We start from the raw sequence: 27804 nt of genomic DNA on the forward strand, positions 1-27804 counted from the left end.
GCCCAGCGCACGCCCCCTCCTCCCGTCCGGACAAAGAGGCGGCTTTGCCCTCCTCGTTTCTCTCCCCAAAATGAACGTTACCGCACGAGGAGGGGGCTGAGGCCGCTGCGGCTGTGAGGGGGGGTCGAGGAGCTGCCCCCCAAGGGCTTCTCTCTCTTTTCCCCTCTGTTCAGCCCGTGCAGACCCGCGGAAGGGCAAGGACGAGACCCCTCCCCACCCCAGCGGACCCCCACCCCGAGCAGGCCACTGATGCCATTGCTGAGCGGGATGCACGGGGGTGGGTGGGATGCCCAAGCCCCACTGGGATGCCCAGGTGGGATGTACAAGCCCCAGGGAATGCCCAGGCCCACTTGAGTCCTCGGGCAGGAGGTCAGTGAGGAAGGAGGTTTCCGTTCCTCGTTGCAAACATGGGAAAGGCTGAGGCTGCGCAGGGAACCCTCGGTATGCAGGTTTGCAGCGACCCCTGATACACTCAAGCTCTGTGCACGTCTCAGCCCCTCACCCTTCCTTCTCTTTAAATCTAATTTAAGGATCTCTGGGCAGCAATCCGGGCGTTCCCACAGCGGCTGGAAGCACTAGTCTTTCCTCGAGCGTTATGCAAGAGCAAATCTCTGGCGTTCCCGGCTCTCCCCCCCTTCCCCTGCTGTTTACCTCCCCCCCGGGCAGCGGCTGAGCACGGAGCAGACCTGCATTGGCAGAGTTTGCAGCCCACAGGCTGGCAGGGGTCCTGCTCGGCCTTTTCTCTTTGGCTCGCTGCGTGAGGTGCCATCGCACCGCAACACCCATGGGCGGAGGCTGCCCCGGCAGCGTGGACCCTTGTGCCAGCTGTGGACGGGCAGCCTGAGCTCCCCCTGAGCCCCCTCCCCAGCCCGGGGGATGTTACACATCGCAGCAGCAGCAGCAAATGGCTCCTTGCAGACCCGCCGGAGTTACTGGATGGGGCTCAGCGCTTTTTTCGGGCTCAACTGATCCTCTGTTCGTGGTTCCAAACAGTTAAGCCCGTGGTGACCCCTCCATAAGTCGCGTTTCCTGAGCACTATCTGGAATACCCACGGTCTGGTTAGGCCAGTGTTTAGTCCCCATGAATTTACCACAGGGGCCATCTAGATCTTCTCCCTGCCCCGCGGAGCCCATGCGCAGCCCCCTGCAAACAGGCACCGCTCCCCCCGGCCCCTCCTCACGCAGCTTTCCTTTCCTCCCCGGGGCCTTCGAGAAGCATTCGGGAGAAAAATCATCGGGGTTGAGCCATAACCGGGATGAGGGCTGCAAAACGCACCGAATGCACCTCAGATATCCCAACATCCATTTTGTATGATAAACGTGTATATTTTTAGCCCTTTGGGATGCAGCAAGCGCCCCATCCCGAGCCTCGCCGCCCTGTCAGCGCGGCTGCAGCCCTTGTTCTCACGACCTGCCAGACAAAGGCAGCGCGCAGCCAGGATGGCTCCTTGCTATGCCCCGCTGTGCTGTTTTCTCACGGTTCATTGAGGCTGAAGATGCTTTAGGCAGCAGATTTGGAGAACGAGGAAACCGGGAACACGGGAGAGCTTAAGCTCTGCAAAAATCTTCTCTGCATTTCAAGCCTTCCAGCCGGGTCCCTGTTGACATCTGTTCCTAGAAATGCAAACCGGTACCCGCTCCGGAGGTGCAGCCTTGCAAGCCGGGAGGTGCGCGGAGGGGAGGGAGAGTTGGGAGGGATTGCTAGGCAACCCCGCGCTGCCCAGAAGGAAAAGGAGAAGGAAAAGGCCTGAGCCGAGCAGTGCACAAGGAAACACCGAGAGAGCAACCCACTGGGGGAACCTACCCAGGGGTTGCCAGGGGGGCGAGCAGCCGAACCCGGCGTGGGAGAGGAGGAGTAGCAGACTCCTCTGTAGCAGAGGGGGGATAACAGCAGAGAATGAGTGAGAGAGACAGGAGGCAAGAAAAAGAAAAAGCACAAGTCACCAGACCCCTGCCTGTCAGCAAGGCCATGACGTGAGCCAGAGGGAACAAGGATTAATCTGCAAAAAAAAAAAAATGTTTTTTCTTGTTTTTTCATTGCTTGTTTCACAGTCTATTTGCCATTCTAGGCTTTGTTTGGAGGCAGTCAGAATTGCTAAATTACTGCTGCTTTTTTGGTTTTACCCTTAACGATGAGGAGGTTTTTCTTCTCCTAACTGAAGCTGGACTGTAGAGATGGCAAGACCTGTTGCAGCCATGTCTTGGGTTTATGCTGAAGACAGGTGCTGTAAAAGTGGGACTCAGTGAATTTCCAGCCCCTGAGGGTCCTCTTAGTCCCCAGGGATGAGTTCCTTGTGCCTGTTAGTCCTGCAGAGCCCCAGTATGGACAATGCCAAGATGCCAGTCCCAGCTCAGCAGAAATTCCCTCTGCAAGGCAACGGGTGCCATCAGTACAGGGGAGACACAGGAGACGAGGCTGCAGCCCTTTCAGCCCTCCTCCACAACCACTCAGGCTCTTGGGGACTCTGGACCTTGAGGTGCCAAAAAAGACGTTCAGCCCTTCCTCATAATTCTGCCCATAAAGGGGGTGGTGGTAGCATGGTCAGCACCCAGGACACGGTGCCAGCTGGAGCTTTCTCCAGAGAACTGCCAGGACCCCAGGTCCCTGCATCGTCCTTGGCTGTGATGGAGATGTTGGGATGACATGGCAGGACCCAGATTCTTTTTTTTTTTTTTTTTTTTTTTTTGGCCAGTGCCAGATGTTCTGAGCCAAATAACCTGGAGCCAAATATGTGAGACCCAGTCAGGAGCTGACCACACATCAGGAGCACACTCAGCCTGCAGAGCACTCTGCAGCACTGGAGAGAGGGGAAGCAGACCCATGGTAATGGGCTCTGAAATAATGCTTTTTAAAATATAATTTATGATTGAGTTCATAGTGAAGTTATGCAACATAATGAGCAAATCTAAAACATAATTGTCACTGCACATTAACAGCAAAATCCAGAGCCTCTATTACACTAACAAACTTATTAAATCAGTGTACATTGCATTGCATCACTCAATTACTAACACAATGCCAGGATCAGTAGAACAATCTGATATCCATTACAGGGCAGAAGGGGTGAGGGCTGCCCGCAGCGCTGTGTGCTTCCAAACAGCCAATGCATTCGTGTCTATGATCTAACACTGTATCTGTTGGGGGTTTTGCAAACACTTCCCCTGTTCCAGGAGGAGGGAGAGAGCCTGACACCATTCCTGTGCTCAGCCCTGGGTCTCTCCCAGGAGCAGAGGCTCCACCGACCCCACCTCTGGGATTTCCTCAGCACCGGGAGAGGAGCTCAGCAGCGTTAGTGAGGCTCAGTGCTGGACAACACCCTGCACAAAGGCAGCTCCTGTAAAAAGAAAAGGGACACAGGGCAGGAGGTGCTGCCCAGTCAGGATTCATCTGTCAGGTTTGCTGCCACTCTCCGAGGAGCCAGCGTTGGAGCCTGCAGGTCTGTGCCCGCAGCAGAGCCGGCTGGGAGCTCTGAGCTCATATCTGGCTGCTGGAGCAGGGCCTCACGGCAGCACGCACTGCCAAGGAAGGGCATTTGCTCCTGCAGCAAGACAGGACATGCCAAGGCTGGCAGGAGCTTCACCCTGCAGCACCCAGGCTCTTGCCTCCCATTTTTGGAGTGCCTGAAATCCCCGCACCAACGAAGCTCTGTCCTTCCCAGGCTGTGCAAGGTGCCACAGGGTGAGAGTGAATAACCCCGGGAAGATGTCCATGGAAACATCCACAGCGAAGTGTGCCTTGCACCTTGGTGAAGTGATTTGACACAGCGCTAATTATGCAAATTAATCATAGGTAAACCAGGTCCTTTTTTGCTTATTTATTTTGCACTTTTGCACAGCAACGGCGGGAGAGAAGAGCTGCTCCATTTCAGTGAGAGAAATATTTGGTAACATGTTGCATGATCAGACCTCCCTGTGTTCTTTTTCAGATTAAATTCTGAATTGATTTGCTGGTATCATACTGCTCATAGCTCTCAATATGTCACAGTGGCTAATGAACCATGCCAGGGACACATTTATAACCCACTATTAGCTGCTTCCATCAGAAAGAGAGGTTTTTTTTTTCCTCCTCTTTGCTCTGAGGTTTGAAAACTCAAAAACAAAAACCAAACACCCCAAAAAACTTCAATCCAAATCTTCAAATCCCCCTCAGCAAACAGCACTGCTGGAAGCCAAGCACGTGGGTGATTTTCTTCCCTTCCCCCTTAGGACCTGGCTCTCAACTGGACGCAGAAAAGGCCCTGGACAAGTCACCCAAACTCTGCTGAACATGGAGTAGGTCCTTCCCCTTCCCCAGACCATCACCCCCTGGGCACACAAGCTTAAGCCATCTTTGGACAAAGCTGAACCACTCTCATCTGCAAAACCTGCCTCAAACAGCACCCCTCAGCCAAGCCACCAGGAGCCGGATCGGAGAGGAAGGGGCTCCCCACCCTGTCCCCTCGTCTTTGGCTGAAGCTGGGATCCTACCCCAAAGGAAGGGAGCAGGAAGGGGCCAAGGGCTACTGGCAGCAGCTGTGGCCATGGTGGTCAACACAGAACCAAGTACCCTTTGCTCCAAACAGAGCGCTTCAGGATGGCAGACAGCTCTGTTGGGGAAACAAGAGCTAATTAAATTTACTGGGATCACTGAAGGGGAAATTATTTCACATTCTGCATGGAATTTAATATCTGAAAGCATGAATGGCCTTGTTTCATCATAGATCGGTTCCTTCCCAACACTGGAGTTTACATTTCACAGCCAGCCCCAGCGCTGAGGGATGGGCAGGGACAGGGGAGGACCCTGCCTGCCAGGAACTGCACTGAGCCAGAGAGAAACAAACAGCGGGAGAGCAGAGCAGCGCTGGAGCCCAGGCTGCATCCTGGGGTGCTCCCAACAGAGCAGCAGCTTTGCTATCCCGAGGAGAACAGACTCCCAAGGGGCAGTGCTGGCTCCTCTGTGGGAGGATCCTCCTGCTCACACCCACAGCCGGGGGGTGAGCTCTGGTGAGCATCCACCCGGGGCCTGCAGCTCAGGGCCTGGTGGGGTGCTGCCCAGTCCCACTTTAACACCCAAACTTGCAACATCTTAAATCCTCTGCCTGAAAAGGACCCGGGGCTGGGCACACCAGGATCCAGGCACAGGGTTAGGGTTAGTGCTTCCAAACCTTCATCTTGGCCAGGCATCCCCCTGGCACTGCTTCCCAGCTTACCCTCCCCAAAACCACTTTTACCTCCCCAAACCACTTTTAAAAGGCAGGAGCTTCTGTGTCCCTGCCCCAGACCCTCGGCAGAGCCAGTGTCACTTTTGGGAGGAGCAGAGGAGCCACGGGGCTGCCACGGGCAGCACCAGCACCTCTCTGGACTGCAGATGTACCAGCCCAGCACAACCCCAAATCTCCTGCCCTTCTGGCTGCTGGTTTCCTTCTCCTCTTTCTGCCCTGACAATGTCTCTCGCTCTCTCACACACATGAAAGTGATTACAAGTAGTAACAATTTTGGTTCTGTATCTATGTCACCAATACCTTCAGCTAATTCCTGTAACTGCCAGCATGGAAGCACTAATACCTCTGCAAAAGACAAAGCAATTATTTCTAAACATAGCTCCTTTTCCCTGCGCTGTCACCACCCAAATCACCAGAACCCTGCTCCATTGTCTGCATCTGCCTCTAACTAGCAAGGGGAAAAACAATTTTTTTTCTTAAAAAACTCACATGCAGGGCCAAAGAGCTCCCTGCACCCTCACCTCTCCCAGCCTGCACCCAGGCAGAGCTGAGCCAACATGGGGTGATGTGAGTCCTTGACACAGCTGGAGGAAGGCAGAGGCATCCCAGGGACAACCCAGGATGGGAACATGGCCCTAACGAGGGCTGAGCTTCTCCAGTGCCTCCGTGGGGCGAGCTCTGGGGCTGCTCCTCACCCCACAGCACTTGTCCCTGCAGCAAACATCATCTGGATGATGGGGATCCCACTGGGGGGTCTCTTGAAGAGGTGCCCATTTTCAGAGGAGGTTCAAGGGACAGGCTGAGCACAGGGGCCAGGAGCTGCTTCTCCCATGGGCCCCAGTGCCTCAGCCATGGTTCAGCCACCCAAGTTCTCTTCTGCAGAGGAAGCCACTGCTTTTCCCCAGGTGACAGGAATGTGCCACCACTTGACCCAGACACAGGCTCATCATCTGTCTGGATGGATGGAGACACAGTGTCTGCCTCGGGACCCTCTGCAGCACTAGACCTTATTAGCCTATGGGTCTGCTCAAAAGAAATTAAAATGAGCCATAAAATGACAAGTAAAGTGAAATAAGGAACGGGAAGAGCAGGGAGAATGCAAATCGTGTCTTTAGCACCTGTACAGAGCTCGCGAGCGCCTGTTCCCCACCGGGGCAGCACAGCCACTGAGGAGGAGCCACCCCAAGATGGGACCATGAGGACCACCTGCCTCTGTCCCCTCCCCCAGCTCCCCACTCTATGGAACCGTGAGGGATTCCAGGCCCTTGAACACCACATGGAACCCTCAGCCCTGAAGGTCCCTCAGGTCCACATAAAGACCCCAGAACCAGGGGATCAGCCCCTGCTGCTGGGCAGGCACAGCCCCCCAGCCCAGCTCCCAGAGGGCACAGATGGGGGGAGAAGCAGCCACCGAGTTAATGAGCAGACCCAGGGTCCCCCAAGGGCAGGATGAGCCGGTACCTGGGGGCAGCAGCACACCGGGTGACCTACATCCCCAGCTCTGGGGAATGTTTAACCGGCTCTTTTCAATGGATTGTGCAGGAAAAACCTCCAGGCTCTTGCAGGCAGCACAAGGCGGGTAACGAAGCCTCTGTCCCCAGAGACCTGCCCTGCTGCCTGCCCGCAGCTTGCAGGGGGTTTAAAGGAACAGCTGGATACACAGGAGCAGGAGCTTCCCCCCTGCTCCTGGCTACTGCCTGGATATTCTTCAGCACCCCAAATCAAGAGGGGTTTGGGATGAAGAGATCTTTCAAGGCCATCCAGTCCAACCCCCCTGCAGTAGGCAGGGACATCTTCAAGCAGATCAGTGTGCTCATAGCCCTGTCCAACCTGACACGGAATATTTCCAGGGATGGGGCATCAACCAACCACCTCTCAAGACAACCTGTACCAGTGTCTCAACAGCCTCAGAATAAAAAATTTCTTCCCTGCTCTGCAGGAAAGCATCAGGGATGCTCCTGAGCCACTCTCACCACAGTCCAGTCCCAGGTGATTGTGTCCCCCCCGAGTAAGCAGGAGGTGCTGCAGGGTGCAGTTGTGCTGTCTGGATGCATCATACCCCCGTCCCCATCCCCAGTCCCTCGGCTGGGACAGCAGCATCCCAGGGGAGGAGGTGCTGGCCAAGGGACACGGGGGAGAGGCTGGCTTCTTCTAACTGCCCTTAACCATATTTTCATAATATTTCATATCCAACCTACAGGAGCACCTCCAGTAATTAACAGCTAAGTTTTAATTAAACATTGATTAGCAACTAATTAGTCTAATGATTAGTCACCTGAAGGAGACAAAGCAAAATACTGGGGCTGCCAAGAGAGGAGCAGGAGAAGGCAAATGATGAAAGATGAGAGGCAGCCTAAATTCCTCCTCTGCTCCCCTCTGGGCCAAGCGTTTGCTCTTATTTTGGTCCTTTACAAATGATCCCATCGGTGTGAATTTCCTTAATTGTAGCAAGCCTGATAGAGTCTCAGGCGAGTGATGTGGAGGGGACCAGTTTTTGTCATCTTTCCCATCAGATCCCAGTCTGTAAATTCAGCTAAAGAGCCTTTCCCCTGCTAGAGAGGCTTGGTCTCTGTTGCTGTAATGAAATTACGGGGATTCAATGCCTTTGGTCGTGCAGCATCCCCACGAGAACGCGGCAGAGGTGGGCAGCACATGGGCAGCAGCAGCAGCGCTTCCCGTGCCAGCGACAGCCTCACCCCCCTCGGACACCTTCAGCCTCTCTGACACCCTCAGACACCACCATGAACTTCACTCTGGGCTCCTCCTGCCTGCTGGAGGGGTCTCCCCCCACCGCTCCCCTCTCCCGACGCACTGCGATGAGCAAGGCTCTGTCCGACCGAGCTGACGGGACAGCCCCTGGGCTCTGGGATGGTGAAGGGGACCCCCCCCTCCCCGGCAGAGCTTCCCTTGGGCTCCCTTGTCCCACCCGGCACGGCCCCCACGGCTTTGCACTTACAAGGAACCGCAGAGTCGGGCCGGGTCCTGAAAAGCAGCTTCAGCTTCTCCGCTTGCCGAGGAGGAGCTGAACAGGCTTTTTTTCTTTTTTTTTTCCCCTTCGTCCGGAGCAGGCTCCCCGGGTGATGCCTCCGCAGCTCCCACGCGCACACGGCTCCACTCCCGGTTGCGGGGAGCTGCCTGCCCGCCCGGCCGGCCCCTCCTCTGCTCCAGGCACTGGCCGGGATGCTGCTGCTTGGAGGATGTTTATTATTTTGCCGGTCCCTTTTTGTGAAATAATCCTATTTATCTACATTACTTATGCATCAGAAGAAATCACTGCTGGCTAAGGGCTGTGAAAGCACTCAGAGCCCAGCGCTCCCCTGAGCTCTCGCGCCCCCCCGGCTCCCTCCCCAGCGCCGAGAGCTCCCCGGGCAGCAGAGCCCCAGCCCCGGCCACGCATACCAGCACCCCACTCCCCTCTCTTCTCCTACCCCAAGTTTCTTCACCCTCTGACAGTTTGAGCCTTTTTGAGTAGTTGGGGCTTTTTTTTCTCCTTTTCACTCCCTCCTCCCCGGCTTTTCCCTGGAGTTTCACGAAAAGGTGAAACAGCCCCGCAGATAAATGCGGGGGAGCTGCAAACAGCACTACGGGCAGAGAGGAACCTGCTGTAGGCCGAGCTGATCCAGGGAAAGGCTGGAATGGGGAGCCCGACGGCAAGAAACCCCCCAGGCTGGAAACGCACATCCCGGGATGTCAGGGGAACAAGAGGCATTCAGCAGCCACGCATCTGCCCCCAAGCAGCCATGGGACACACAGCGCAGCGGGACCTGAGCAGGATCCCCTGAGCCCGGGAAGGTGGGACACGGAACGGGACAGGAAGGGTTAAACTCCGGACCTTCATCCCCTGCCTCCCACCACCACCACCCGCTGGCAGAGCCGCAGGTTTATCGATCGCTTCACACATCTCCTCGGGCTGGGATCGGTACAAATCGATGGGGTGAGGTCGGTGAGAGGCAGTTGAGTGGATACCGACACCCTTCTCCTCCTCTCGCTGGAATGGCGCCGCTGGGAACCCCCGCAGCTTCCCCAGCACTGTTATGCGAGTACCCCCAGGCTCCTCCATCCCTCGGGAGAGCTGGAGAAGAAGCAGAGACCAGCGGGCAAAGGCCGGGCAGCTGCCTGCTCCTGGAGGGAGGGACAGCGCTGTGCTACCTGAGGGGATTGCTCCTGCTGGGACTGGCACCCCCTTGCACCCCGGGGGAACTGGAAGACCCCCCCACGGTGTCGAGAAGGGCCCCCGCCCCCTGCATACCCCCCGGTTTTCCCATCCTCCCCACGCTCGCCCACGATCCCAGAGACACGCAGATCACAGGCTCTGCTGAGCTCTGTTAGCAGCAGACAGCAGCTCTGTCTGCGGCTGTTTCATGCCTCTCTACAAAGCAATCTGCCACTTGGACTCCTCTGTTCTTCCCTCTTATGCAACTGCACAAAATGTAGAGGAAAAAACATCCCCCAGATGCTAATTTATCTGAGGAGCTGAAGCAGGTTTGCACAAGGCAGCAGTTCCAGCAGGAGAAAAACAAAAGGAAAGAGTCTGAAATGCTGCTTCAGAAACCTGCTTTCTCTCCCGGGGACTCCTGCTTTCCCCTACGCCTCGGGAGGGGGGGTTCCTACTTCCATCCCTGCCCCCCACACCCCTTCTCCTGCCCCACAGTACAGCCCCAGCCCACCAGCAGCCCCTCGCCAACGCTGCTCTCCTTAAGTGAGGACCTTGGGCAATTGGAGGCTCAGTGGTGCAAAACGCAGTGCAACAGCAGCCCGGGCTGCTAGGATTGATTTCTTGTTTTGTTTTAAGTGCAGCTAATCTAATAGTTAATTTATTTAAATTGATAGGGCAGAGAGAAATTACATTTCTATCTTCTCCGAAGAGATTTTGCTGTGTCTGATGACCCAGGCAAGCTGAGAAGCCGGGCAAAGGGCCCTAACGTGCCTCAGTATAGCTGCCTGGAGCAGCTTGTCATATTTTGCAATTCATTACTGCCATTTTAGCAGACAACTAGTATAGATTTTTTTGTTACAACAGCTCTTAACCTGTTAGTCCTGTGTTAGCTGGTACCAGCCTTAACCACTTACAGTACAGCTTTCCCTCCGGAAAAATGACCCTCCCAAAACCAGCAGACCAGGATGGGCTGGGGCTCCCCAGCCACTCCTGAGATCGGCAGCCCAGCCGGGGGGCTTGTACCCCCATCACAAGCTGTAACCGAAGTGCTGCCAGGGCTGTGTTCCACCAGCACTGGGAACCATCAGCTGGAGCATCACTCTGCAGCTGGGAGGAGGGAGCGCTCTGGGACTGCACATTTTGCTCCCCTGCCTCTGGGAATTGTCTCTACAAGCTCCTTGGCTGTGCCGGAGCACATGAGCTCTCCCTGCACAGGCTCCAGCACAAACCTCCAAGGGTTTTTCCAGCATGGGAGAAGAGCTCAGGAGAAGCAGAGATTGGGGGGTTGGCCCAAAGCTGCAGCCCTTTCCTCGGGAGGAGTTTGGAAGTGTTGGGGCAGAGCCAGCACCCCATTCCCACCCTGCTGCAGCCTCTCACGTCCCAGCTGTCCCTTCCTCCCCGCAATAACTCCAATAAAGAGTAAATTGCTGCTATCCTGTTCCCAGCTCTTTTGATTCATCCTGATGAAGACCTTTGCCGGACAGTCAGCAGGTGGAGGGATGCATCCTGCAGAGTCCCAGGGAAGGGGGCAGGCTCTGTGGGGAGGGTGCAGGGGAGACCCATCCCTCTGGGTCCCCCCCTGCAAGCTTGAACTATGATCCCAATAAGAGGCAATAAATGAGGGCGGCTGGTGGCAGGCAAAGCCCTCGGCGGGGGCTCTCCGGCGGCTCTGCTCGGAGGGAGAGACACACGACCCCTGCCCTGCACCCCAGCAGAGCCTCCCCGGCCTCCCTCAGCCCTCGGCTTTCCGTAAGAGCCAACCCCGTGCCAGATCTACAGCGGACACTGCTCGGGATTTCGTGCCTGCTGCAGGCAATCCCACTGCTGCCACTGCGGCGGCAGGGAGAGCACTTTGTAGATTTGATTACGGTATAAGAGGCATCAGAAATACAACTTGTTGCCTATTTCCCAGAGTAATTAATTTCATCTGTATTGAACAAATGACATAATTTGAGGATTTCTGGGTTATGGATTAAGTAAAAACCAGATGAGAGCATCCTCATTGGCTTGGAGATTAATTACCAGCTCGAGGTGAAGCCAGCTCCTCCTCTGCAGGATTGCTTTGCTGGTGCATTTTTAATTGACGCTGCAGCTCTGCCCCCGGGTCAAGACTCCTCCCCATTCCAGGGCCTCTGGGGGTGCCAGTGAATAAAGCAAAGCTTTGAGGCTCCCTTGAGCCTTCCTGCTCCGCTGCCCGGGCTCATTGCCTGTTCTGGCCAAGAGACAGGCAAACATGCAAAGGCTCATTCCCAGCTCAGCCCCGGGACCCTCCCCAGTCTGTCTGAATTCCCGGTCCTTATACATCACAAGTCACATCACTCAAAAACTACAAACCCCGGGAGATGGACGGCAGAAATGCAAGGGAGAGGGGAGATGGAAGGGTGGCTGAGGGACTTCACACCCAAGGGGAAGAGTCAGGGCTCTGGATGTGCCAGGCAGGATCTCTGGGAGCAACAAGGACAGCAAAGACCTCAGCAGAGCTCTGGGGCAGCTGGGTGCTCCCTCATCCCATCCTGATTCCTGCACAGCAGCTACACTTTGCTTTTGTAACAATGCCAGAGGGGTTGTCAGTGCAACCTGCTGCTCCTGCCCCAGGAGACATCCTGCCCAGGTCCATCTCAGCATCACAGAAGTCATGGTTGGAAAGGACCTCTGAGATCACCGAGTCCAACCACCACATAAAAAAAACCCACTCTCAAAAAACCGACAACAACAAAACACAAAAAAACCCAACCCTGAATCCTCCAAACCTCCTTCTTCCCCATTTCCCTCTCCCTGCCCTGCTCCTGGGGCACAGGTTAAAGGCAGGGATCTCCCCACACACACCTCAAAACTCCCTGAAATTGTTCTGAGTGGGCTCAGAAAACCAGGGCTCCATGCAGCATTTATTCATGAGCCAGGCATTTTATTTAACATGCCTCACGATGCAGGATCAAAGATCCAGAGCAGCACCTAATTAATTATTTTTCTCTTCTTCTCTACCATCCCCTAGTTGAGCATTGAGGCCCAGAATGTAAAAGCTTCCCTTCCAATGACTCCGCATAATGAGATGGATTTGGGCTCCAGCAAATTTGTGCAGTTTTATGGAGTATTATATGAAAATGCTGTGAAATTAAGTTCTGTCTTCACTATCACGCCATGGCCATCAGAGCGCTTTTATGTACGGCACTGAGACTAAAAGATGGGAAAGTGAGTCCTTACTGCAGTAATGTGGCAAACGGGGAGAGGGAGGAGCCGTGCAATGGAGATGACATGGTGGAGGGTGAGGCTGGGGGAGATAATGAAGGAAACAAGAAAGCGATGAAGATGAGAGTTGCAAGGTGAGAGCCTGGAACTGGAGCAGCTGGGAGGCTCTGGGCGTAGGGAAAGGAACTGGGGAGGCACAGGGAAGGGTCCCTTCTCCCAGTTTTCCCCTGCAAAACCCTCCAGCAGCCCCAGTGGGGGCAGGAGGGAGGTGAACATTGCTACCCTAGGGGGGCCAGGGCAGAGCCCCAAGGGAGGGGTCTATTCATGCCCCAGCCCAGCACATTCAGCAGTGTCAGGACACATCTGCAAATGCCTCATTGGTAGAACTACTGAGTCTGAGGCAAGAGAGAGCACATTCCTTCCCAAGCCAGGTCCCTTCACTGCCTGCCAATCCCTCCTGTTCTTCCTCCCTGCTCCATCTCTTCCCATCCCCATCTTTCCCACCAGCCCTGCCCCCCCTGCATTTACCCCTGAGTGATCTATTTTTTTTTTCCCTTGGCAACTTTACAACCCGCTTCCTTGCCTGACAGCAATTAAGTAGATGCTTCACTTCCAATCCCATGGCCCATAAACACTGGAAAAAGAAAATGTTATAAAGAAGAAAACAATCAAATCTGCACACAGATGCAGGCACACATGTGCAGACAGACAGAGGGACAAAAACAGGGAACAGGGTGAGGCTGGGGTAGTCTGAGCCCCTTCAGTTGTGCAGAGGCTGGAGACCCCTCAGCCCCACCGCAGCCCCCACCTCTGGGATTTGATGTAAGGCAGCAGTAGAGGAGTTGCCTCCATCAGTCCTCACAACCCATCAGCCTAAGCCCTTCTGTTTCCACAGCCAGCTCCTGCCCCATCATTTGCCCTGCAGGGCTCTTGCACGCACATAGAAATAAAATGGGGAAAAGGAAAAAAAAAAACAAAAAACACAGGAGAGAGGAAGAGAAAAAAAAAAAAAAAAAAGGCAGCACCCCCATGATGTATGGGATTTTTTAGTGCCTGACAGGCCCCGAGCCTCCGGGGACTGGCATTGATAAATGGCACCTTTCAGTTCACTGTGCACATCTTCACTTTGCTGGGCTGGCCAGTGGCCAATATGGCAAACTATGGCCCCAGCACCATGGGGCTGCCCAGAGCCCCACTGCTTCCCAAGCTGCTCCCAGATCCACACAGTGAGAGATGAATGACCCACTGGGAACACGGAGTAAATTGAGCAGACACTTCCCAATTTCCATTACAGCTGCAGTGGGGCGTTGTGGGCTTGGGAGCACCAGGGAGTGTGGGATGAGACTCCTTGGGCACACCAGGAGCACCATCCCACACAGCTGCCCCTGGAAAGGAACTCAGATACTGGTGTGGAGGAGAACACAGCTTGGCTGTAACAAGCTCCTTCTCCAATCCCAGAGGAGCTTAAGCAAAAACTAAGAAGAAACCAGCAACCTGTCAGCAGAGAGCACAAAATCCAGGCGATTACTGAAAAGCTTGGCCATGGCTGCAAAGCCCATGGCTGCCAACAGCATCCCCAAGCTATTAAGAGAAAAATCAAGATGTGGACAGAATTAGATTGGCCATAGGTGAAAAATGGCTCAATTATTTCCAGTGCCAGAGCCATAGAAGGACATTTCCCTCTGTTCCTGATCCACAACCTCCCACTAATTAGCAGACCTAGCAGAGAGAAAAATGCTCCAAGCTCCAGAAGGAGCAAGAGCTGGAGACCCGAGGCCCAGCAGTCATTTGTATGCACTGGGTAAGGCAGGCAGGGAGCACTGCCCAGGGCAGGGGACACTGCTCTGACTGGGACTGGCCACAGGAGATGCTGGGGGTAACGCTGGTCCCTGGGGAGGGCAGACTGGTGACCAGAGCCAACACTTCCAACTGCCCCAGTGACAAGGACTGGGCTGTCTCAGGAGCCCACGCTGGCTCCTTTCCCTGCTCAGCCCCTGGCTCCGTGTCCTTGCTGTGCCAGGGTGGAGGAGGAGGCAGCAGGGATCCAGCACTTCTTGGTGAACAGGCTGGAGGGCAAGGACACACTGGAGGATAAGGACAACTGTAAGCACCAGCTCCTGAGCCTGTCCTTTCTCCCTTTATGCCGGGACCTTTTAAAACAACCCATGCATAAAGCCAAAAAAAAAAAAAAAAAAAAGTTACCAGGAGGCCCTGCCCCCTCCCTGACAAACTTGGGAACATGCTGTCATCAAGAAAAATGATGCTGGCAAGAGAGAAACCCGCTGGGGTTGCTGGCAATTTACCAGGCTCCAGCCCCGATGAGTGTTTATCAATAATTTCAGGATCTGGCTGTCGCAGCCGCTGACGGGAGCGCGGGCAGGAGGGTGTCAGCACTGCCACGGGCAGGGAGGGGAAGGGAAATCAATTAACAGCTCCTCAGGAACAGGGATTTGCCAGCATTACAGGGGAAGGGCTGTAACAGGGAAACACTTAAATGGCCCTGGGTGACACAAAGGCACATCCCGAGCTAGGGTTTGCTAATGCCATGGCCAGATAAGCACTGGGCAGGGTCCAGGGGGTTCAACCCTCCCACCTCAGGGGAGGATGGGGGAGCTCAGGCTGGATGCAGCCCCCACTCACCCACCCACCCTCAGGAGCCCAGTGCCCCCCAGGCCTGTAGCATCACACTGGATCCCAGCTAAGGCATCCTTCTCTCATCAACTTGCCTAATTGCTCTCTGAACCAGGGGCCAGGAGGCCCTGCAGTGCCAAGTTCCACAGGGTAATTAAGCACTGTGTGAAGAAAAAAAAAAAAAAAAAAAAAAAAAAAAAGGAGGAAAAAAATCTTTTCTTCGTCTATGTTTGATATCTGTTGCTTGGTTGTTTCACTCACTACTCCCTATTTATGAGTGAATATCCATTTCCTATCACTCATCTTTATACCACTCCTGAATTAACAGAACTCTTCTATCACCTCTATTGTTTCTTTTCTAACCAAGAAAGTCCTAATTTATTAGGCTCTCCTCACACAGAAGCTGTTCTGTGCCTTTGATCAGCCTTGTCATCCTTTTCTTTACCTTTTCTAGTTCAACTGCCTCCTTTTGTGACTGGGACACCCAAATGGCACACAGCATTTGCACTGCAACACAGCACAGAGCTGATGCCTGGTTTGTTTGGAGCCTCTTTCCTAATAACTGCTAACAAGCAATTTGCTTCATTTGACTGACACTGGGCACTAAGATGACATTTTCATAGAAGCACCCACAGCAACTGCAAGGTCTCTTTTTCCGAGTAGGAAATATTAAATCAAAGGCCAGCTTTGTGTTCCTGTAGTTAAGGACATGTTCTCATCTGTGCTACTGGGACTCAGCAACATTCATTTGCCATCTTTCCACCCAGCTGGGAGACTCTCCCACAACTCTGCCCCACCAGACTGAGAGTTTCAACTCTCCCAGCAATGACTAACAAGGGCCAGCAAAATTGCTGGTGGGTGCAGGCAGACAGGGGGCTCAATACACAGCTTCAGGTACATCCTCGTATCCCCCACCCAACACATTTTATTAACCTACTACCTTTGTTCTGGCAGTGAGATCTGGCAGCTCAGCTCACACGAGGGCAATGAGAACAGAAGTGTAAGAGAACAGGAGCCTTGGTTGGTTGTTTTGCCACACTGCAGTGGTGTTCTTTGCACGGCTTTTTCCTGCCATTTTCTGGTTTTCCTCTCTCTGAGATGGAAAAGCAGAGGGAAGGAAAAGCTGAAGTGTCCCGAGGACATTTGGCCAGAAGCAGCAAAACCAGCAGAGCCTTTCCAGCTGGGCCGCCCACCCTGCCTGTCCCCCCCCCCCACCGCGGGGGGCGACAAGGGGGGACTTACACCTCTGTGCACCTATTGACCGAACCGGGCCGATCCACAGTGACCAACGCCGGGAGCGCGCAGCGGGAGCGCGCAGCAGCCACGGGCACCGCCGCCCTTCAGCACCGCGGACAGCGCCGGGTGGGCGGGGCCAACATCAGACCACGCCCCTAGCAACGCCCACCGCCAGCGGGACCCCCCGGCTGGGCACGACCCCCACCCAGAGCCGGCCCCCCGTGAGCCCCGGCAGGGCCCCTGTCCCTGGAGCCAGCTCCCCGCGACCTCCCCCCCATCCTTAGGCACCCTGCCCCCCCCAGCTGGAGCCCCAAAACCTGCCCAGCACAGCCCCACACGGGTCCTCCCGTGGCACCCACTGAGGGAAGAGCCACCCAGCACCACGTGCCAGCCCACGGCAGGGGAGGCTGTGGATGTGCAGCCAGATGCCTTCAGGCAGGAGGAGAACACGCTCACCATCCCACACATCTGCCTCTGAGACAAACATTCACCCTTTCTGGCTTCCTCAAGCTCCTAAAACCCTTCCTCCTGTCTTTGAGAGATGTCGAGCAGTGCCAGCAGTGGGAAGCATCCCTCAGGCTGCCCACCCAGGGACCAGCCATCAAGCTGCTGTAGGGAATTCTGCTCCCAGAAGCTGGCCCAGCATCCTGACTGGGACCAGCCTAGAGGTGCCCAGCCTGCTCTCCCTCTGCTAAGCTTCAGATCTCCCTTCTGAAAGGAACATATCTTAATTAATATTAATACCCTGCATCATGTCAGATCTTCTCATGTACTTACACTCCCTCCCTAAGCACCTTCCCCTCTCCCAGCAGCAAGGCTGGGCCTGTCCCACTCGGTCATCCTGAGCCACGGTCCTGCTGCAGCTGTAATGTGCTGGTGGCACTGTTATATTTATGGGCATTTCAAGAGAAAGAAAAAGGCTACTGGCTGTTCATATGTTCTTGTTGTATTATTTAAGAGAAGCCATTTGAGAGCACAGGAGCAGCAATGTCTGCTCCCAGAAGGAGGAAAAATAATGGAGGGGAATATTTGTGAAAAGCTCAGTTAAGTAAATATTTTATGCCAAATAATGTTATGGCTTTTGAATGATGCATGCGAGAGAGTTGAAAGGAGGTGAGGCAGAGAGGAGGCAACACATGTGTGGTGAGCATGAAGGTGTTCATGGGGAGAAGCAAAGGAGAGATCAGTGACCTGGCTGGTGGCTGCTGGCAGGGCAGGGCTGTTCCAGCTGCTGGGCCCACAGCAACATTTGGCTGCAGGGAAGTTAGTGACCCTCACAGGGAGATGGTTCACAGCAGGAACCATGCAAGGCAGGGTGCAGGACAGGTTGTCCCCCAGGAGGCTCACAGCCCTCTTGGAGTGTTAGGAACCGTGGCTTTGCTTGGGAGAAAAATCAGACCTGCAAGGAGGGCAAGGACCAAGGGGCAAAGAACTGAGAGGCAGAGGGATTGCCCTGACCCAGGAGAATGAGTCAGGCAGGGAAAGCAGAAGGGCTGGTGACTGAGAGGAGGAGAGCAGGGCCAGGGGGGAAAAGGGACAGCTCTCTAAGCAGAGGAATTCTTCTCCTGGCAGGCAGAAGCACGGGGTGACCATCTGGCAAAGAAAGGAGTAAAATACCATTAAGTGTAATAAGAAATGTACTTAATCAATGAGCTCTGCAGCTGAGGATCAATGGGAGGCAGACACAGCCATTAGCTGAGAAAGCTGAGAAAGAGCCCCAGGCTCTGATGGAGCGGTCGATGCCAGGTTTAACCCAGCAGCAGAGGAAGGGTCCCAGGTGGAGAGCAGAGCCAGGCTGCAGCCATGAGACAGGGCTGGCCCTGCTCTGCTTCTCACCAGTGAGCAAAAGCAGAAGCCCAGGCCACGGCCTCCTGAAAAGCCTGGTGCTGAGCCCCGAGAAGTACCACGGTCTCTGGAACATCTGTAAGTATTTAGCAACAGTGATAAAAATGCAAGAGAGAATGGGATGGCTGCTGGCAGGGAAGAGAAGGGGTTTGAGCCCTTCAGTGTCATGGGTGCAGAGAGCAAGAGCCAGGATTTGAGCCCTGAGCCTCACCAAAGGCTGCAGAGAACTCCAAGGGTTGGTCCTTGCTGTGGGACTCAGCCCAGGAGAATGCAGGGCTCTGTGGGTGCTCTGGGGAGAGAAGATCAGAAGATATATGAAGCCCACACTCTGACCACACCCTGGCTGCCAGCTGCCTCCTCAGGGAGGGGATGGCTGTGAAGCCATTTTCCTCATGTCCCTTTGCCTCTCCTCTCCTTCTGCACTGGGCTGGATCGCTCCCCAGGGGCCACCACATGGTAGAAGCACAAACTCGATGATGAAGAGGTCACCCTCCCAAGGAGGTGTTGCACCAGCCCGGGTAAACAGAGCTGCTGCTGAGTCAGGGCTTGCCCAGGCCCCAACCTTGAGAGATGCCCCAGTGCCCCCCTTGACCCAGCGGGTTTGGAGCCCGCCCGGGCGGTGCCGGCGCTCGGCTGAGTCACCGCACACGGGGCTTCCTCAGGAGAGAGGCTTGATTTTCAAGCCATGAGCAAATTCAGCGCTCGGGAAGGCAGACAGCCCCAGGCAGAGTGGGCACAGCCTCAGGGTCTTGCTGGCTTAGCCCTGGCACCAGGACCCTGCCACGCGGCTGCCCAGGGCTCCATCACACCCAGCTCCTGGAGCTGGCCTGACCCCAGTGCTGTGCTCCAGCTCCGAGGTCCCGTCACCTTCCCCAGAGGCCCCTGGTCCCTCCCTTCCCACACGGCCAGAGCCAGCAGAAAGAAACCACTCGGATGGGGGAGAGCCTTCAGGGACACATCAGTATGAGGTCCCCAGGGCATTACAGCCTGGGGTTATGCTTAAGGCAGGATTTCTCCATATGCCTGCAAAGAGCAGTCGAAAAGCAGCTGTCCCCTGAGGTCCCTCCCTGGGCGTTATCTCCCTTCTCCCACGGGGGCTGCAATCATAGCCCCGATCCCAGGAAGCTGCCTCACCCGGGGCAGGGTCCGGTGCCAGGTGCCACGGCCCCAGCTGGGTCCTGCTCAGGCTTTCCCGGCTCAGCAAGGGGGGTGGTGTGACGTTGGGGAACCCCTGCAGCCCCCACGACGCTCTTACAGCCCTCTGACAAGTGGGTCCAGCTCTGCAGCCACACACGTGGTGACACCACAGCTCCCACGCCCACTCCCCGCAGCCCCGGGGTGCTCAGAGGCACGGAGGGAGCAGTTTCACACCCAAATTCTGGGTACAGGCCCTGCCAGAGGAGCCCCTGCAGCAACCAAAGCTGCTTTTCCAACCTCCTCTCATTTTTCCACGGCCTTTACGAGCTGTTTGGCTGGAGCATCTTCCTCCCTCCATCTGCCTCAGGGTTCTGGCCAAGTCCAGGCTGCTCCTGGCTTTTCATTCCATGCACACACGGTCACGACTGCTCCACACCGGCCTCTGAAGCCTTTATCAGCACTTGCTTCTTCTTCACCCCAGCTCCCTGGCCATGGGACGAGGCAGCCCAGACACCCACAGCCAGCACTGACTCCCCTGGACCACAGAGGGGGAACAAACCCAGGTACCTGCTCTGCCTGGGAACCACCTCCTCCCCGAGGGCTGCCCTCACCCATGCAGCTGCACTCTGCTGGGAGCAGGGTGGGGGCTGCTGCCCACCCAACAACCCCACCCAAATCTCTCAGGTTCCTCCAGCCCCCAGTAGTTCCACCAACACTGAGTAGTTCTCTGTACACACCTTCTGCAGCCACTCTGGACCCACTCAGTGGCAGAGCTCCTGCTCACCAGAGCAGTGTTATGACTTTGGCCAGGAGGTCCTGGCACTAAGATAGTTCATGATGTTGAGGATCTTATCTCAGCTCTTGGTGCTGGGACAATCACATGCTGGGTGCCAACAGGAGCACAATAATGCCCCAGCCATGGGGACAGCACAAGGCACCTACAGCACAGAGCTACTCCGGGCAGGACAGTGAGAGAGCAACAGAAAAACATCCACTTGCTACACCACATGCAAGCACAGCATTTCCAGCCTGCAGTGATCCTGTCCTTCAGCAACCCCACAATCATCAGGCAAGGGGTCTCCCTGCAGCTCAGCCTTTTTTAGGTGAAGCAGACAGCCAGAAACCCTGCACACATCCATCCTACCTGTCCTGCAGTGGCTCTGGCTCAGCCCCAACTCTCTACCATCCCAATACTTCCTCCCTCTGTGCTCAGGCATGGAGGGCTTTTATACAGTGCCCCCACCCTCCCTTTCAGCCCCTCACCTGCAGAGCCCCACCCAGCCTCATCTGACCCACCTGAGGGAGCAGCTCAGGCCATGCTGGTAATGGATCCTTGCAGAGCCAAATGACCCCTCAAATGACCCACAAACCTCACAGTTTGTGGCACAAACTGTGACATTCCTGACTGAAATTCAATTTGCACCCCTGAGAAATTTGCAATTTTATTTTCCCTTTAAAAAAAAAAAAAAACAAACCAAAAAAACCAATAAAACCTGCCCATGACACAATAGCCCTGGAGCAGCCACAGCCCCTCAGACACATCAGCTGGCAGGATAAGTGCCTGAAGTGCTGCTGGTGCAAGATCAACAGCATCAGCCTCTTCAGCTGGGGATGGATACTCTCCCCGGGCAGGGTGACCAAAGGTGATGTTCTTTATCAGCAGAGAATGCTGATAACAAGATAGTTCCTTGAGCAAACTGCAGTGCTGGGGCTGGCAGAGTGGGTTGCCTGGCCAACAGCTCTTCTCCTGGTGCTCTCCACTCTCTGGACACACAAATACTGGCATAGACAAGCAGGACCCCAGCAGAACAACCCCTGGCCAAGCACAGGCTGCCCTGACATCCCAGTCACACCAGCAGCCTCTGGCTTTGCTGTACCCAGCAAAGAGCTCTGGCTCCCAGCAGAGCTCACACCTCCACCCAGCAGGATTCACCCCACTCCTTGCAGGGGCCTTTCCTCTTGAGATGCTGTCAGACCAACACCCCCAAGCCCTCTGTTAGCAGATGCTGGAGCCACAGATGGCTCAGGGCTCAGAGTGGGCTCCATCCCACCACAGCATGGATGAACCATGGCATGTGTGTGAGAGTCACCTCCCCAGCTCACTCCTGGGAGAGAAATGCCAAGAAATTCCCCAGATAGGGCTTGGGAAACCAGCAGGGACATGGCTCTGCTCAGCAAGGGAAGGGAATAGCTTGGCAATTAGGGAGCAAAGCACCGAGGAATAAATCTGGAACCTGAACAGAAGGAGATCAGCAAAGATACAAAGGTTGAGAGTTCAGACCCTGGGGAGCCAAGTCCACCTCTGTCAGATAAAGCTACAAAAGCCTGGAACTCAGTTTTGCTGATAAATGAGTTGTCAGCAATGATTAAAGTCATAAAAGCAGCAAATTCCGATAAAATGGGACACTGATACTGTGAAGCTCAGCAGCATACAATGACTGTCACTGCAAGGAGCAGCAGAACCCAAGTACTGGGATCTGGGCTGATGGGACATGGGGGCTTCAGACCCTCTGGAGCATCTTTGGGGGTTACTGGCACTGCTAGGATTCAGGCAGGAGCCTTCTCCCCCAGCACGTACAGAAACACACTCAAGGACATCAAGGAAATCCAAACTCTTTTCTGAGCCACTGAACACCTCTCTCGAGGTGGATGAGGAGCCCTGGTAGTGGGGGTGAGATGCTTTTTGAAGTTGAATTACTGACCCAGGAGCAGGGCACCAAAAGCCAGGAGCGTGGCAGTGACCTGGGCTGCAGGGAACCACTGCAGGGGAAGGACAATGGTGGTGGGTGGTGGACTCCTCACAGCCTCCTGCCACCTTCCCATAGGCAGCACCTTCCCATCCACAGGAGGGAATACTTCCCATACATGACAGTGCTGACAGAGGAGGCAGATCTTGTGTTGTACCCAGAAGGAAATCTAAGGTAATCTACATCAATTAGACAAAAAAACAGAGAGGCTCATTCTGATATGAAGTGATCAGCAACTTTCAGATTAGATAAAAACTGAACTTAGTCCCATCCCATGTGTTATAAAGTGACCTCTCTGGATGCCTGGGCTGTTGCATTTCGAGGACATGATGTTCACCTCCCTGGCACTCCTATTTGCTGCCCTCCCTTTAGCAAGAGGCATCCCCCTGCAGCAGGTATCCACCCGCAGCAAACTCCTCCTGGTGTCTTTCGATGGCTTTCGATGGAACTACGACCAGGACGTGGACACCCCCAACCTGGACACCATGGCTGCAGAGGGGGTGAAGGCTCAGTACATGACTCCCACCTTCATCACCATCACCAGCCCCTGCCACTTCACACTGCTGACCGGTGAGTTCCCAGTGGCCCACAGCCAGAGACACCACAGGCCTCAGCAGCACAAAAAAAAGCTCACAAAATAAGCATATTTTGGAAATGCAGCAAGAGACAAAGCAATAATTGCAGAAAGCGATGAGACCTGAAGATTCATTTATGGGAGGTAAATAACTCCTGATATGGTAGGAATGATGGCACCACCACCTCGACCACGGTAGGAGTTTTGAGGAGGTCACCCCAGCAGGGCTCATCCCAGAGTCCTGCTCTAACCACAGCTCAGGTCAGCTCTTTCATACATCTCACTCCTGCTGCATTCCATCTGCAGCTCGAGCAGTTGCTGGACCTATGGTCTCTATAGGTCTCCTGATTTCCAGATGGCACTTCTGCTCATCCAGTCCCATGTGCAGAGGCTGGGATCTCCTCTCCTTGTTCACTCCTGCAGCCTCCAGACACCCCTTCTGTCTGTGTTTTGAGCCATTTCCTCCTCTTTCATTATGGGAAAGCCTATTGTTAAATTTACTTGCACTTCCCAATCTACTGGAGTCACAAAACAGGTTAAAGTACAGCTCATGCAGCCTGAGGCTTCATTTACTTCACTCAGTAGTGCTAAGCTCTGGCACAAGTTAGTTTCACACTACTGTGTTCTCCCTTTGTTTTTATTAGCCCAGCTGCCTTGTTTATTTTACACAGGTGCTGGATATTGATGGCCTCTAATCTGTGCATATATTTGAGTACAACACTTTCTGCAGTGTTGCAAACACACAAATACAATTACAAAGGCACAAATATAGAATAATCTCCCACAATATTCTCCTAATCAGTCAGTGAAAGACAAGACAGTAGCTGCAGGAAGGGGTAGAGCTGAACCTGGATTTATCAAAGGTAAATAGCACCAGATCATAGCTCCCTTCAATAAGATAAATTATTTTTTAAATAAGGGAGATGCACTAAATTTAATCATTCTGGACTTCAGTAATATATTTGACACAGTGCCACCCAGGAAATCATTAGTTAAGATGGAGATGAGGAAGCTTAGTGCAAAATCCAGCGTGGTGAAAGGATGGGCAGGTGATGCTGAGAGGAGGTTGTCAAGCTGGAGGGAAGGCAACAGGGGAATTCCTGAAGAATCGATTTTGGAGCCAAACTTATTTAAGATTTTCATTAATAACCTTGGCATAAAAGAGTGGAACACACTAATAAAATCTGCAGAGGAGAACAGGCAGGGAGGAAGTGTCAAGACAGGAGAGGATGGGGACGTGGTACAGAAGTAACTGAGCAGCCTTCAGGGCCAGAAAGAGCAGGAAATGCAATACTACTAAGTGCAAATCCTTTGTTTCTAATGGGAATTTCTGCTGCATGCTGACCTCACTGGCTGTGGACAACAGAGAAAGCAGAGCACCACAGGATAAAGGTGGTTTAAGTCAGGGTAGCAGTAACCCCACCTGCACTGAGGGGAGTGGGAGGAATTGCAGGAGGCACTGGCACCTCCAGGGGGAGGGTGCCCCAGATTAGGGGCTGGGGGAGACCCCCTGGGGTCAACTCCCCCCCCGTGAGGAGCAGTCACTCCCCAGCATCTTGTTCCCTGTCCTGGAAACCCCACTTGATAGGGAGCAGGAGGAGGAAGGAGGCAAACCAGAGGTGATGGGAGGGCTGGGATGGGATATGAGGGGCAGAAACTCCTCGCTGACCCTCAGCCCACCCATTGCCCAGCACAGGACTGAGACACCCCCCCCAGCCACAGCCCAGCTCACCCCTGTCTCCTCCACCTCTCATGGCAGGGCGATACCTGGAGAACCATGGGGTGATTCACAACATGTGGTTTGACACCAAGACGGGGATAAAGCTGCCCTACTACAGCACACAAGGTGTGGACAGCTGGTGGGACAATGGCAGCCTGCCCATCTGGATCACTGCCCAGAGACAGGTAAGTGCAGCATCCCCTGTGCTGTGCACACCCTGCACCCATGGACCCTGCCTGGCTGGGTAGGAAAAGCTACAGGCAAGCCACGATCTCTAGTGGCCATGAGCTAACATCCTCCCTGAAAACGACAGGCTAATTAGAACTGAAAAAAAAAAAATCCCCAGACACAGGCAGGAATAATTATGATCATTCTATTAAAAATAGCAAAAAATAATAGATGCATTTCAGCTTTATTAAGACATTAATAGAACAGGTTTTCCTTTTCTTCATCTGGTTCACTAGGGAGCATCACAAGCCCTGAGGTTTTATACCTTCCAAGACACGAAGCTCCTTTCCACAGCCTCATCAGGACCTGAGTGGCAGTGTCAGGAGCTGGTCCCCTCCTCACTGGGAAGTGCAGCAAGCCTTTCCTGGACCCCAGTAAGACCTTGCATCTGGCTTTGAGACAGGACCTGAGACCTGGCCCAAGACACCTATTTTGGCCTGTATTTACCTATCAAATTGTCCCCATGGACCTTAGGGTGGGTGACTGGAGTGAAACACACCTTTGTGTCTCAGTGGTCAGGAGCTGGAGGGGCCATGCAAGGTACAGACAGGTCACTGCTCCAAAAGTTATACCTAATGCTACTAAACCCTGTGAGCAAGCCAACATGCAGGAGTGCTGCGAAGGACAGTGCTCTCAGTTAATCACTTATAATTGGCAATGAGCATCATTAGAGGCAGAGGTAGACATTAAGGGGCTGAAGGAACTAACTGCATTAGTAGGTGGTTGCACTGACATGAGGAGATTCTGCCAAGTGAGTTTATGCAATGTCTCCGCTAACAGGGCTTAAAGACAGGCTCGATCCATTTCCCTGGAGGAAGAGCAAAATACCAAGGGGAAGAAGTGAACATGAAGCTGGTGGAGCCTCCCCTGTTCTACTACAGCAATGAAACCAACTGGAGAGAGAGCATTGACACCGTGATGAAATGGTTCACAGTGAACAACCTCGACTTCATCGCTCTCTACTTTGGGGAGCCAGACTCAGCAGGACACAAGTTTGGCCCTGAATCCAAGCAGAGGAAAAACATGGTTAAGCAGGTGGACAGAACTGTGGGTTACTTGAGGCAGCAGATCAGGGAAAGTGGCCTGCAATCAAACCTCAACCTCATCATCACGTCTGACCACGGGATGGAGACTGTCATAGAGACCAACGAGATTCACATCAAAGCAGTGGAGAACTTCACATTCAAAGACATCGCATTCGAACTCTTAGATTATGGACCAAATGGTCTCCTGGTGCCAAAAGAAGGAAAATTAGAGCATGTGTATTCAGTCCTGAAGAATGCCCACCCAAACTTACATGTGTACAAGAAAGAAGAGTTCCCAAAGAGATTCCACTATGCCAACCATTCCCGGATAACCCCACTCATATTGTACAACGATCCAGGATACGTGATCCATGGGGTAAGGTATATGCTCAGACCTGTCTTACTGTCTTTTGGGAATCTTCCTTTCTTTTCCTCTCCTCATGGCACCCCAGTTCTGACCCAGCTTTATGATTTCATATTGATTAGTTACCCTCCAACCATAAAAATCCCAGCTTTGTGTAAAGACCAACTCTGCTGTTCAGACAAAAAATCAGGCCCAAAAGTTTTGGAGCAGGACTTGCATGAGCCCAGAGTACCAGCTGCATTACGGGAAGGCCTAAAGTAAAGGGCAGCAGGCAGCTCCCCAGGGTGAAGCCCTCAGTACAACATTTGGATGCCTTGGTGTTCAGGGAGGGAACTTTCAAGGTGTAATTGCTTGGCAGCTGTGTATGAGCAGCGCCCTCCAGCTTCTGCGAAGTTTAACAGTATCAGCTCGACCTCAAAGTCACAAAACAGACCGCTGACCACTGTGGCAGCAAAAAATGGCTCTGGGAGCCCCGTGCAACAGAGCTGGAGGCACCCAAGCAGTGCTGCAGCTTCCGTGCCCACCACCTCCCAAGACCGTGCTGGGGGGACTAAAGGGTTTGGGCACTCACACCTTCAATCCCTTTCAGAGATACAAGGTCCAGCTCAACAAAGGGGCACACGGCTTTGACAATGAGAACATGAACATGAAAACCATCTTCCGTGCCGTGGGGCCGGCCTTCAAGCAGGGGCTGGTGGTCGAGCCCTTCGAAAGCATCAATGTCTACGCCCTCCTCTGCGAGCTGCTGGGCATCATCCCCGAGCCCCACGACGGCTCCCTGGAGGTCACGAAGCCCATGCTGCGTGAGTCTGCGGGCACCGGGAGAGCGCACCGGGAGCGCGCGCCGCCGGGTCTGCTCGGGATTCCCGCGGGGACAGCGACATCTGGTGGCATCGGCCGCTCCCGCCACCTCCCGGGGGCTCCGTGTCACCGGCCCCGTCCCTGCCTCCACCCCGGCCCCGTCGCCGCACGCTGCCGTTTGCTGTGCCCACCCCCGCGCCCCCGGTAACCGGGCGGGTTTCTCGTTAAATGCACCGAAACGTCCTGGCAGCCTCAGCGGGGGGAGGCTCAGGACGCCGCACGGATAGACACCCCCCCACAGAGGGGGAAGGGGCTGGGGGTCTCCCGGGCAGGGTCCATTTCCCCCCCCCCCCCCAACACTGAACTCTCCCTCTCGGCCTTGCAGGTTCGAGCGCTCCTCTCCCCCCTGCCAAGAAGCTGGCGGTGGTGCTGGGAATTGCTCTGGTTCTGAGCTTCTGGGGAGGAATCCACTAACCCCACCCCTGCCAGGTAACTGACCCCAAAGCCGTCCAGAACCCCTCTGGAAGGGCAGCCACATGCCCTGTTTGGTCCCTCCGGGTTTTGTCCGGCTCTGGAGCTGCACGTTGCCCCTGCGGGGTTCAGCAGAGCCTGAGCACCCCAAGCAGCAGGGTTGGGTGCACAAGGCTCTCATTCAAAGCCAAACTTCTCTCTGCAGGACTAAGCTCAGGACCCCTCAGCCCAGCTGGGCCTTAGGGGACAGAGAACAGGACCCCCCAAGCCCCCAGCGTTAGTGTGGCTGCAGCCCCGGCCCCATCCCAGGTGCTGAAGTACTTCTCCCCAGCCCTGTGCCTCATCTCAGGGGCTCAATAAATATCTGTTGCCATAGAGACTCAGTTCTGCCTTCGCTGCATCACCCAACGAGATGAAACAAGAGACGCACACGCTCCACTCGGGAAAACAGGAAGAAAATGTTTTGGCTTGAAACCCTGCTG

General features: G+C 54.4%; 2 protein-coding genes across 5 annotated transcripts in view; one reads left to right on the forward strand and one right to left on the reverse strand.

The window, feature by feature from the left end:
* The window catches only part of RBFOX3 (RNA binding fox-1 homolog 3), a 137173-nt gene that overhangs the window by 104437 nt on the left and 4932 nt on the right, over positions 1 to 27804 (reverse strand). The window contains exon 1 of one of the 4 annotated variants that reach the window (XM_071764609.1): positions 20689 to 20729. The exons of the other annotated variants lie outside the window; for them this stretch is intronic. The gene's annotated coding sequence lies outside the window, so the exon portion shown is untranslated. Of the gene's footprint in view, positions 1 to 20688; positions 20730 to 27804 lie in introns of those variants that run through there. 4 annotated transcript variants of the gene reach the window in all.
* On the forward strand, positions 22449 to 27328 carry ENPP7 (ectonucleotide pyrophosphatase/phosphodiesterase 7). The gene is made up of 5 exons (XM_071764057.1): positions 22449 to 22709; positions 24473 to 24618; positions 25442 to 26062; positions 26640 to 26853; positions 27237 to 27328. Exons 1-5 carry the CDS (start codon positions 22466 to 22468, stop codon positions 27323 to 27325), a joined length of 1314 nt encoding a protein of 437 aa, XP_071620158.1. The 5' UTR covers positions 22449 to 22465; the 3' UTR covers positions 27326 to 27328.

This window comes from Heliangelus exortis, chromosome 20, assembly GCF_036169615.1.
Source record: "Heliangelus exortis chromosome 20, bHelExo1.hap1, whole genome shotgun sequence".
In the NCBI taxonomy this organism is placed as follows: domain Eukaryota; kingdom Metazoa; phylum Chordata; class Aves; order Apodiformes; family Trochilidae; genus Heliangelus; species Heliangelus exortis.

Coding starts and splice junctions, on each gene's coding strand:
- ENPP7 (XM_071764057.1), top strand. CDS start 22,466: ATGATGTTCACCTCCCTGGCACTCCTATTTGCTGCCCTCCCTTTAGCA. Junction 24,619..25,441: donor GGATCACTGCCCAGAGACAG/GTAAGTGCAGCA, acceptor CTCCGCTAACAG/GGCTTAAAGACAGGCTCGAT. Junction 26,063..26,639: donor CAGGATACGTGATCCATGGG/GTAAGGTATATG, acceptor AATCCCTTTCAG/AGATACAAGGTCCAGCTCAA.